Below are 12,913 nucleotides of genomic sequence, written 5' to 3' on the forward strand. Positions count from 1 at the left end.
TCCATTTTCTAGTAGAATCTAGCAGAATCATAATTAAGACAATAGCCTATGTAAAGTTAGATGAAAAAGATCTTAGATGGAATGACATTTTTCATTATGAAAATTAAACCGAAAACAATGAATGTACATAACAAAACCATAACATTTCTGCTTTAAAAAAAATTCACATGAACAAAATCATTTAAAATTAGGAAGGCTTTTGGCTAGTATGTATTCAAGTAGCACATAGATATTCGAGCAGATAATATTGATAACATGATGCTTGTATTCAGCTAACACAGTGGTTCCCAAACTGCAAAGGCTGCAGATTATTTAGCAAAATAATATAATGCAAGTCAATATTTCAAATCATATATATAATTTAATTTTGCAATCAAGGTCATGTCTGAGAGGGTGCGTGTATATATTCATAAGAGAATCATGAAAAAATCGTTTCCTCAAAAATATGAAGCAGCTGTTTTCAGCATTAAAATAATCAGAAATGTTACTGAGCAGCAAATCAGCATATTTGAATCATTTCTGAAGGATCATGCGACACTGAAGACTGGAGTAATGATGCTGAAAATTCAGCTTTGATCACAGGAATACAGCATATGTTAAAACAATCAAATAGAAATTTTAAATGGACACATTTCACAATATTACAGTGTTTACTGTACTTTTAATAAATAAATGCAGCCTTGGTGAGCATAAGAGACTTTCTAAAACAATAAAAAATATCTTACAAACCTCAAACTGCAACTTATGATATTACAAAAAGGTGCAAGAGAACTCCAGGCACTGGATTTTTAAATTCTTCCCGTGAAAAGATAGATATCTACTGCAAACACAAACTGGCATCATCCAAAGTTTCTAACGATTAGCCTAGAATAATTAAAACATATTTTTACAAATAACTGACTGAGGTCTCTGGGAACACTCATTCAGTCTAGCAGCGGTTAACTATATGCAATATGTGCTTAAGGCATTAAATCGCCTGAAAAATAGGCTTTGCTGCTCTCTAGTGGACGTTCCAAAATGGGCACAATTTTGCACTTGTCAGTAAACATATTCATGCTTCCGCTTTTCAGTAGATGTGCAATGTGACAGTCAGACTGAGCTGCTACAGGACAGTAAATAATGCTCTTATTACACTGCAGAAGCTTCCATTAAATGCATTTAAAGAAGAAATTACTGTTGTAGAAATGATCAATATAGGCCTTCACAATATGACATATTTTAAAGTTTATATGCTATAGTTAAAACACTGACTTGCCAACTTTTTCAACGGGCTTGGTTCTGGAAGTAGTCAGTTCCGATTCACCAAACAAAAATCCTCGAGTTCTAAGCCAGTTTTCGAAATGTTAGTTTCGTTCTCAAATTTTTACACATTCAAATCTATTGTGGTGACTGATTGTAAACAGTCTCGTTAGATTTAAATGCGCGGATGTAAATACTGTCTGTTTTGTTTTGTTTTTTTCACGCAAATCAATGGGCTACTTTTATTTTTCATTTCATAATTGTATATTATTGTAGCTTGACGACTTCACAGAAATCAATAAGAATGTTTCTAATGGCCATGGTTCATGTTTCTAACTACCATGCCAACATTTTTCACTGGCCCAGTGTTACATTTTTATTTATTTATTTATGTATTTATTTATTATTTACTGTAGAAATAAGAGGTGTAAATTGAATAGCTAATGTAATTTTATTCTATTATATATTCATGTACTTTTTTTCAGCCAGATTATGGGAAATCCAAAGATAGGCCTACTTTATACAAAATATGATTTCTTAATGAAAGCTTTGCTATTTTATTTTATGGTAAATATGGTTAATAATTTATACAGTCATAATATACATAGCAGATGAGGAGAAAACACAACATGACATTTATATTCTACAAAATATATAAAGTATTTTATTACATTTCAGAATGTTTTTTTTTAGTTACTGTGTTACAGTGAGATCCCAAAGGGAAGATTGTATTGCTGAAGCAAAAGACCTGAGCTACTTTAGCCTGTTCCAGATGTCTCACTTCAAAGTCAGCATCAAGGTACATACTGCTTCATTATTATTTTTCATACATTTTACACACATCATTTACATTCATACAGTTATCTAATTTCCATCATGACATTTGCTGTACACTCCTAAAGTTAGTAAGTTGTTCCAAAAGTAGGCATCTTAATTATGCCGCCTCCAAAAAGTCAGTTTGGTATTTGGTATTAAGAGAAGGAACATTCTCATTCTAGAAAAATTTGATTGTACAAAAATCTGTGTAGAACAGAAAGAGTAAGAATCTGCTAAAAGTAAATTTGATCAACATTCAGGAGCACACTACCATACAGTATGTGACTCTGGACCACAAAACCAGTCATAAGGGTCAATTTTTTGAAAATGAGATTTACACATCATCTGAAAATTGAATAAATAGGCTTTCCATGATGTATGGTTTGTTAGGATAGGACAATATTTGGCCGAGATACAACTATTTGAAAATCTTGAATCTGGGTGCAAAAAAAATCTCCTTTAAAGTTGTCCAAATTAAGTTCTTAGTAATGCATATTACTAATCAAAAATCAAGTTTTGATATATTTACGGTAGGACATTTACAAAATATCTTCAATGAACATGATCTTTACTTAATATCCTAATGATTTTTGGCATAAAAAGAAAAATGGATAATTTTGACACATACAATGTATTGTAGACTATTTCTACAAATATACCCATGCTACTTATGACTGCTTTTGTTTCTCCAGGGTCACATATAGATGTGCTCAAATCTAAACTCTTATTTTCAATGTAACTGGGCCTTTAAAAGCACAATATGTCATTTTCGCCGCTAGAGGGCGATTATTCAAAATAAACAAAGAAACAAAGGCCTAGTTTGATGATGCAGTGACTGAGTGTGGAATCATGGGAGTTGTTGTCTGCATTCCCACAGCCGATGCAATCCGACGGGACTCGGGCAGAAATCATGTTCATGGATGAGCTAATGATTTGTTAACGTAGTAGTATGAAGCAGGGTGAGGCTGAAAGCCGTCGAAGCGAAACGAGGCCGCTGAATGAGCGCGACACACGGCTCAAAAGCAGCGGAGCTTTTATTATGCCACAGTTGACCGCTTCCGCTCCTTCCGGTCGTGTGTATGTGGGGTAAAGCAGAGCTGTTTTATCATACTAGCTACATTTGAAAGTTCTGTTAGTATGCTACTCTGTGCGGTCATCACCGGTCTATTAAAACACATAACATATTAAAGCGTCTTTGGTGTTTCGAGGAGTTATGACCTCATTGGCAGGCGACACAATGACACTATGGACACGCTCACTAGACAATATTTGGTTGAGATACAACTATTTGAACATTTGGAATCTGAGGGTGCAAAAAAATCTAAATATTGAGAAAATCTCCTTTAAAGTTGTCTAAATGAAGTCCTTAGCAATGCATATTACTATTCAAAAAATAAAGTTTTGATATATTTATGGTAGTAAATTTACAAAATATCTTCATGGAACATGATTTTTACTTAATGTCCTAATGATTTTTGGCATAAAAGAAAAATCTATAATTTTGACCCATACAATGTATTGTTGGCTGTTGCTACAAATATACCCCAGCGACTTAAGACTGTTTTTGTGGTCCAGGGTCACATAAAGTGGTAACATTTTGTAGTTTTTCTTACTTCATTTTTTAAAAACTTTAAAAAAATATTTTCATTTTTTGACTTTCAAGTAGTAGCCTATATTTAATTAGATTTATAATTATGCTTATATTCAGTCTGAATGGAAATAGTTTTTTTTTTAAATGATCACAAATTATCACCATAGTTGAAAATTGTTTATAAGTTTCTTTCTTTAGTTCAATTTACCAAGCTGTTAAAATGATAAACACCTAAAAATCTTTCTATCTTTTGCACTAGTTAATATTTTCATCCAATGGAATCTATTTTCATAAGGGTAAGCACTCTTTAATAAATATTTTAATATTTGTGTTTTATTATTGTTTGTGTGATAAGATCATGCGTTTGTCAGTGATTGTCTAACTATACTAATGGAAACATTACTGATGAAGTTTTTTAAAGACTAAAGTGTAAACCACCAAACTGTGGTAAATGTGGGTGAGTTTAAAAATGTTTTTATTCAGCACCCAGTATGATGCCTTTCTGGACCTTTCTGATTTTCTTCTGGACTATTACTGAACTCCGCGTAGAGAACTGGGGAGACTGACAGCAGTGAATATAGGTGTGATTACAAGGAATAAATAGATTTGATTTGATAAAATATAAGTAAATGAACACTGATTAAGAAGATAATCTTTTTTTTAAAGGATGGGTTGTGCTTGTAGTGACCAGAAACATAGCAAAGACTCTAAAGGGCATGAACATAATAATTCTTCAAACTCTAACAAATTTCATGTAAGTATTGCTGATTTTAGTATTTTTTAATAACCAGCTGAATTCTATTGAGAAAATAGATTTTACTTCGTTTCACTTTTACTGAGCTTCACAGTGACAAACGACCATTTTCAGTTTAGCTGTATTGTATTTTTTTTTTTTAAATATTACTACATTTTATATTACTGCAAATTTATAAATTTCTATTACATGCTAGTGTTTTAAAAATCATTAATGAATATGAAAATGAAATATTTTATTTACAGTTGTCAAGAGATCACAGGAAGCAGAACAACAATCCAGGTAATATGTTTTTGTTTTTGGCATGTCGGTTTTGAATTCAGGAAAGTGTTTTTCTTTCAAAAATAATTTTGAATACATTATATTAATAATGTTGCTGGGTGCAGATCTTGAGTTCTTATTAAAAATAAGAAAATAAAAGGCCAGAAACTCATGTCATGTTATTGTTCACATGCACCAGAAGGAAATGTTAATCAAATATTTGAATTGCATATTTTAACCTTCTTTTCAGATGAAGACATTGTCATTGCTCAATATGACTTCCAGCCAGCTAGTGATAGTGATCTACAGTTCAAAAAAGGCGACAGACTCAAGATTATTAAAGAGTGAGTAAACAATATCGATACTTTTTTGGGAGTACGAGTATAAAATATAAAATTCCAGCATTTTATATTAAGAGAGGATCTCCACCTGTAAATGTTTACAATTAGGATAATCAAAAGAATAAATTGGTAAGAACTTTGTTAACTTTATAAAGTGTGAATGGCACAGTAGGCACAGTTTCGGGCTAATAAACTTCTAGTGAAGATATCAATCCGTTTTGCCACTTTGCTTATGTTATTCCAGGTGAATCATCTTTATCTTATGTATTGTTTAAATTAGCTACATGTGAATGTCAACTAAAATAACCACCCACAAATAACACATTAAAAAAGATTAAAGAGTCAAAGATTACAGCGACTAACTTGTCCCATGTTTTTCTCAGGACTGGTGAATGGTGGTTGGCGAAGTCCTTGATCACTGGTTATGAGGGATATATTCCGTCTACATACGTGGCAAGAGCACACACAATGGAGGTGGAGAGGTAGTGTAGTAACAGATATTACCAATATATGGTTATGTTTCAGCAATAGCGCATGGGCAAGAGTGTTGTTGGTTGTTCTGAATATCAGCACTGCCGTATTTCGGCCGAAGGCACCGAATGTTCCACTGCTGTTATGCGTAATAACATTAATACTCTTGGAATGTCACTCGGACCTAACTGATTTATAATTTGTAAACCTAATCTTTGTAAAAGAATGATATTACAAAGGCTCTGTTTTCTGTTCCAGATGGCTTTTCAAGGACATGAGTCGCAGAGACACAGAGCGTCTTCTGCTGGCACCAGGAAACAAACCTGGTGCATTTCTTGTGAGAGAAAGTGAAACAACCAAAGGTCAGATGCCAGTAAAATTCATTCCCTTTGTTTTCATGTGATCACTGAATGGCTGCTCAAGCAGTTCACTTCTTGAGGCCCAAAAGCACAAAAGTGCACAACATTTCAAATAATTCCATTGCTACAGTACGGTGTATCACTACATTATCTAGCCACGGCAAGAAATGTATACAGTATATCATTAGTTCAGTTTAGACCATAAAGAGAAAGAAATACTAAAGAAATGACTTCAAGTAGTCAGTATAATACACCATCACAATATTTTCAGTTGTCAAGGTTTTTTTTTAATCTCAGACCAGTCAAACTAAATTAATATTTAAAGGAGCACTGGGTCCACAGCCTCAAAACTTTGTTACTTTTATTTGATTTTGATCAAATCTTTCGCTGATAAAGTGTGCATATCTGAATTTTTTTCAAAGTTTACAGAGTCTCATCTGCTGCTCTTTTTTAAGTTCACATCATGCAGAGAGCTGAAAGAGCAAATAAATGTCAACCTATGTACTGAGATCTGTGCTTTGCTTTGAGTGGATATATTAATAGCCTTTTTATTTTATTTATCTACTTGCAGAGCTATGGAAAATGCAGAAACTAGTCTTCACTGGAAAATTTTTCAGTAACTGAGGTTTCTGAGTGTATAATTTGACCAAATGCATGAAGCATTAAAACATGTTAAATAAGCTTGTGTGTGTATACACGCTGCAAAAAAAAAAACTATTACGTATTAATTTATTAATTAAAAATATGAATTAAAAAAAATTTAAAGAAAAAAACCCATTTATTTTTCTTACCACATTTTTTCTTGTTTTAAGTTTAAAGTCACTTAACTTTGATACATTTTCCAGAAAACGATACTTATTATATTAAGCCATTTTTCTTCTCAAGTTAAAGTATCTTAGATATTTGTTCTGGAAAATAAGACAAAAATACTTTGTGTTTAAAATGCACTGTTAAATCACTAAATACATTAAAAATATCTGTTTATTGTTTAGCAAAGACGTTATTATTTGAGGTTCTATAAGCAATGTCAGCCATTTATTCAAAGACAAGCAAACCTGATGTTAGAAATCCTGAATATACAAAATGATTAAGAGATTCTAAGAGTTGTCTTAAAGGCATTGAATGCTTCCCTGATTACTTCTATCTTTTTACAGAGCCTAGGCCGACAAGTTTTGGTTCTCATATTATTAGGACACATTTCAGTGATACCTGTCAGATGACATTTAATGTGTGCTATTTCAAAAACTTGCTGTGATTCTGTTCTTCCTACAAATTAGAAGAGCATACTGATCATACTGATGTTATTTAACAGCTGCTTCTGATCCTCTGCAGGTGCTTTCTCTCTGTCTGTAAGAGACTCCACCCCAGAGCAAGGTGATATAGTCAAGCATTATAAGATCCGAGCTCTTGATAACGGTGGTTACTACATCTCTCCCTCCACAACCTTTTCTTCTCTTCAAGAACTAGTAAAGTATTATGCCAGTAAGTACTCGGAGCTAAGACTGTTGCTTTATCAAGGTCCTTTTCTGTTTCTTCCACTGTATATTTTCTGTGGTCGTAGCTGTGAAAACAGTTGCTTTAACCACCAGATAAATAGGTCAGCTTCATTCTCAGTTCGTATTCCGCACTCTTGGCAGATTTTGGTGTGTTGTGTCTTTTTATAGAACTGTTTACAAGTAACAAAAACCTTTTTCTACGTTTTGGTTTGGGCACATCTAGTGCTTTTCTCCAGACAGAATCAAAACCAGTAAACATGGTTTCATTTCATACAGATTGGTAGATGCTAGTCTTGTTTAATTAGAAATTGCTCCTAAATTTGTGACATAATCTCCACTCAACATTCTGTTTTCCCAAACTCCTTTATTGTACATAAAGGGACAGCAGATGGTTTATGCCAGAGGCTAGGAAGCCCTTGTAAAACTGCTACCCCTCAGAGACCCTGGGCTCAAGATGAGTGGGAGATTCCCAGAGAGACTCTGAAAATGGTGAAAAAACTTGGTGCCGGCCAGTTTGGAGAAGTGTGGATGGGTAAGAAGCGGAAGAAAGTTCAATTGCGCAATGTTGCCTTTGGGTAACAAATCTTTATTCTTCCTTTTCTGGCACAATGGTTGGTCGACACATATTTTTGCTCTAAACAATATGAGTTAAGTTTATTAGAGAGTGTTCTTAATTTTGTGTAATATGTAGTCAGATTCATTATCTTGATTTAAAAGCTACAAAACCTACAGTAGATATATAGATACAGTAGTATAGTACAGTTTATAAACACTAATAAAATTGAATTAAATTGACAGATTTTCATTTTTGAGGTCTGAATACTATAGTAATACTATAAAATCTTTCAACTGAATTTCTTTTCATTGTAGCAGTGCTGCCTTGATGTAACATACATACAATTATTTTTCAAAATTAAATTAAAACATTTTAATCTGACACTAAATTTAATCAGAGATTTAATTAATATGAAAATTAGGCAACACTTTAGTATAGTGACCAATTCTCACTATCAACTAGTTGCTTATTAGCATGCACATTATACACATATTGGCTGTTTATTAGTACTTATAAAGCACATATTCTGCATGACCATATTCTACGTCCTTAATCCTACCTAATACCTAAACTTAACAACTACATTATTAACTATTAATAAGCAGCAAATTAGGAGTTTATTGAGGCAAAAGTCATAGTTAATTGTTTGGTAATGGCGAGAATGGGACTGAAAATCAATGTCTTTTTATTCATCTTACTTCAGAGTAAATTTCTTATTATACTGGCCCTGAAGTTGTTTGTTCAAGGGCGCGTGCCAGTGTTTCGTGTGGTTTTGTGTGATATTGTCACATTTTAGCCACATGAATGATAATTTAATTGAATGTCTTGACTTTGGCCACCAGGGTCAACATTAATCGGAAGTTGCAAAAACCTCTGATCTATATTCCCCTACTGTACATTATGCGCTCTTGCAGATCTTTGCAACTTGTATTTTTCTTTAAATCTTTCTTTAATTCTTTTAACATACATACACATTTACTTGAGAAGCAGAATGGCATAATATTTGTTTTTATATTATTATTTGTTGTTGTTTTTTATACAGTATTATAGTTTTATTTTAATTTTTTTAAATGATTTTATTTGTTTTATATAACTATATTTAGTAAGGTATATGCTTAAAGCAAGAACAGACAGTAAATATATCCTGTTTTAAACTAGACAAAAGGACTGATTAAAACTTGATTTTTACAGCACACCTGATCATAAATAACTGATTCTAGGCCCTTTCTTAACAATCTAACCATGAGGCTAAAATTATATGTGTCCTAACAATTGTATTCATTGAGCTGCCATAGATCAATGAGATTTTCTTTACAAGTTTATTTGATGAACCTGCATGTGCCTGTGGCTCTTGTTTGTAGGGTACTACAAAAACTCTCAGAAAGTTGCCATCAAGACTTTGAAGGAAGGCACCATGGAGCCAGAGGCATTCCTACAGGAGGCTAATCTGATGAAGCAGCTCCAGCATGAGCGACTGGTCAAACTGCACGCTGTAGTCACCCAAGAACCCATATATATTGTCACAGAATACATGGCTAATGGTTGGTATTACCACAATGTTATTAGAGTCCTAAACCATTTGTTATTCAAATTATGACATAACTGTTTAAACTATACAATTGTTCTTTTCCTATTCAAGGAAGCTTGTTAGACTTTCTGAAGACGGATGATGGCCATAAATTAAAACTTCCCAAACTGATTGATATGGCTGCTCAAGTAAGAATAATTACATTTATTATGATTTCACTTGATTGTCTTCTTAGTAGCAATTAATTATTTCTCTGGCATGGCATATTTGAATCTTTATGGAACATGATACATTTAAATGCACTGCATGGAAACCTGCACATTAATTAAGAGTTAATTCATGCACCCCCTGTACATCAGTTTCAACTTCTGTAACTATTTTTAGAATTGTTTTGCATCAGATACTGTCAGGGATATGTAGAGGAAATGGTCTTTGGTCTTGTAAGCTCATGGTCTGAACATTTTTAGATCTGAACACTTCTAGCAACCACCACAAATTTAGATGAATATCTTCTGGCAGGATATTACGTACATTTTTCCATCGACCTGAAGCCCCTAACATGCATGACTGTGATCTTGCTCTCTGTGAAACTTCCTGTTAGAGCCCACTATGTTGCTGCTAACTTTTTTTCAGTTCATCATTAAAAAAAAATCATAAATCATTTTGTATATTTATTTGGTTGTTTTATGCCTTACCAGCTTTTATGAAAAGAACAGGGTAGAAAAAAGAAACTGTTACGTTTCTGCACTGTTCTTGTCGTTAAACAATATCCTTTGATGCTGAATATTTTTTGGAGCGATTTTGAAAAATATCAATGACAACCAAAATTTATAGTTAAATTTTTTTGAACAAAGTATTTGAGAAACTGCATTAAAAAAATTACCAAGTATTCCACATATATCCCATATTATATTCAGTTTAATTTCTCTCTATGTAACAGATTGCAGAGGGAATGGCTTTCATAGAAAGAAAAAACTACATTCACAGAGACGTGCGTGCCGCTAATATTCTAGTCTCTGAGACCCTGCACTGTAAAATAGCAGACTTTGGCCTTGCCAGGATCATAGAATCTGAATACACTGCACAAGAAGGTGAGTACACTAATTTATTCCTACAGAGCAGTGTTTTTTCCACTGCCACAGATTCATTGGCACCAGTCAGTGCTGACATTTGATTTCTAATGTGATGATCTGACATATCTGACCTTTAAGGTCACTGAAGTTACTGATATTCAAAAACAGCTTCTTTCCGTGATGAAATTTCAGTGTTGTCTGTTTTTACCACATAAAGGTAGATTCTTCTTTACCGTAGGCTTTATTTATAGTATTTTTGGATCATTAATAAACTTTTGCAAAATACAAATTTTCCATGCTTGCACACCACCTTTACAAAAACCCCATTTATTGCCTGTCATCGCATCTTTTTTACCGATCAGGAGCAAAGTTCCCTATTAAATGGACGGCCCCTGAAGCCATCAACTTTGGTACTTTCACCATCAAGTCAGACGTGTGGTCCTTTGGAGTTCTTTTGACAGAGATTGTCACATACGGTAGAGTACCGTATCCAGGTAATGGGCTTTTCTCTCTTGGGTTTCGTTTTCCATTCAGAACAGTGTAGGATAGATGGGTAGATCTTTAACAACCTGGCTGGGCTTTCCTCACAATTTCAGGCATGACGAATCCAGAGGTGATCCGTAACCTTGACAGTTACTACAGGATGCCGTGTCCAGATGGATGTCCAGAGGAGCTTTATGACATCATGCTGAAGTGCTGGAAGGATAGGCCAGATGACAGGCCCACATTTGACCACCTACAGGACATACTCAATGACTTTTACATTGCTACTGAGGGCCAGTACGAGATGCACCCATAACCTCAATGCAGAACCAATAGATGAACTGAACCTTTTCAGGATGCCCAAGATGCACAAAAACATATGGAATAATAGGATGGACTAAACTCTGGACCAAAGTATGGATTATGGGGAATATACTAAAGCAACAATAATGCATCCTTGTATATCAGTATTTTATTTTACATTTACTGTATGCCAGTTTTGTCAAGTTTTTTTCGATTTTTTTTCTTAGATTTGTTGTATCTTGTGGGCTTCTTAAGGTATTTCATAATTCTTTAAAGGTGAGTGTGCACTTTTTTCGATAAGTTACTTTCCTCTATCACAGCTGTAAGTATGCAGACAACTGTAACGATGACGTTTGTTTGCATCCCCCTGAAAGACTGTGGCTCTGGGCTGCTGTCAGAACATTGCTCTGTTTGTTTGAGCATTTGACCAGCCCAGTACAACATCGTTGGCCTAACCAATGGTATGAGATTGGGGCGGAGCTATCAGTTTATCTAACCAATTGGAAGACTGGGGGAGTGTTTTACCAGTCATTATTTATGCAGTTAAATTTGATTATTTTATTCACAGAAATTACACGCTTCAACTCTCTGATAAAGCTTTTGGAAAATTCAGAGCTATGACATTGGTTTTTATCAGTGAGTAAACAAGATCCTCTTATATCTTAGTCGGAAATTTCAATAAAACCATGCACAGATATTAAACATTAAATGACATTACCAATGACTCATTTGAACTCTAAAATGATTTGAATGTGTTTTAAATGTACTGACTACATGATCAGTGAAGTTGCATGCAGGAAACCATAAAATGAACACAGTCATTAGTTAGACTTCCTCCTGAGATATCGGACTGTGAATGTTTCGTTCATCAGGGATAGATTAAAGAGTGAGAATGTAACACAGTAAAGGAGTATGTGATTATACACTACTATTTAAAAGTTTGTGGTTGGTAAGATTTTTTAAATGTTTTTGAAAAAACTATTCTGTTCTCACCAAGGCTGCATTTATTTGATAAAATATACATTAAAAACAGTAATATTGTGAAGCAGTATTACAATTTCAAATAACTATTTCAATATATTTAAAAATGTAATTTATTCAGATTATATAGTTTATTTTAAAGGGGATGTACAAAAACATATGGAATGAAAGGATGGGCAAACATTCCCATTAAGTTAAAATTACGTTTTAAAGGGGTCATATGATGCGATTTCAATTTTTCCTTTCTATTTGGAGTGTTACAAGCTCTTGGTGCATAAAGAAGATCTGTAAAGTTGCAAAGACTAAAGTCTCAAATCCAAAGGGATATTCTTTATAAAAGTTAAGAGTCAGCCACACCCTCCTAAAACGGCTCGTTTTAACACGCCCCCACATGTCTACATCACTATCTGGGAAGATTTGCATAAAGCTGCCCAAATGTTCACGCAAAGAAAGAAGGCCAAACTTTTATTCTCGCTGTAGTATTGTTGTTGCGGCCGCTGCCATGTCGTGAAGGTGCTGTGTGTTTCGTTGTGAAAGCAAAACTACTTTGTTTGGCCTTCCAAAAGAGGACGATATCTGCTTCATCATGCCTGGAGCTGATCCGTGCTGGTTGCTGAAGAAATACATCAACTTTGTGCTGTGGATCGCCAGATCGGCTTTC

General features: G+C 33.9%; 1 protein-coding gene across 1 annotated transcript; it reads left to right on the top strand.

The window, feature by feature from the left end:
* Nucleotides 1–3,905: 3,905 nt before the first annotated feature.
* Nucleotides 3,906–12,057, top strand: LOC107589086 (tyrosine-protein kinase Blk-like). Its single transcript, XM_016277416.1, has 14 exons — nt 3,906–3,942; nt 4,130–4,227; nt 4,313–4,400; nt 4,646–4,682; nt 4,912–5,005; nt 5,386–5,484; nt 5,732–5,835; nt 7,165–7,314; nt 7,708–7,860; nt 9,246–9,425; nt 9,524–9,600; nt 10,353–10,503; nt 10,848–10,979; nt 11,082–12,057. The coding sequence occupies exons 3-14, from the start codon at nt 4,314–4,316 to the stop codon at nt 11,282–11,284; spliced, it is 1,467 nt and encodes a 488-aa protein (XP_016132902.1). The 5' UTR covers nt 3,906–3,942; nt 4,130–4,227; nt 4,313; the 3' UTR covers nt 11,285–12,057.
* Nucleotides 12,058–12,913: the final 856 nt, after the last annotated feature.

This window comes from Sinocyclocheilus grahami, unplaced genomic scaffold (genome assembly GCF_001515645.1).
Source record: "Sinocyclocheilus grahami isolate Dianchi unplaced genomic scaffold, SAMN03320097.WGS_v1.1 scaffold111.1, whole genome shotgun sequence".
In the NCBI taxonomy this organism is placed as follows: domain Eukaryota; kingdom Metazoa; phylum Chordata; class Actinopteri; order Cypriniformes; family Cyprinidae; genus Sinocyclocheilus; species Sinocyclocheilus grahami.

Bases quoted from the DNA above. Each gene is read 5' to 3' on its own strand.
- LOC107589086 (XM_016277416.1), top strand. From the start codon at position 4,314: ATGGGTTGTGCTTGTAGTGACCAGAAACATAGCAAAGACTCTAAAGGG. The intron at 5,485-5,731 runs GTAGTGTAGTAA...TTTCTGTTCCAG, and splicing joins CACACAATGGAGGTGGAGAG to ATGGCTTTTCAAGGACATGA. The intron at 5,836-7,164 runs GTCAGATGCCAG...GATCCTCTGCAG, and splicing joins AGAAAGTGAAACAACCAAAG to GTGCTTTCTCTCTGTCTGTA.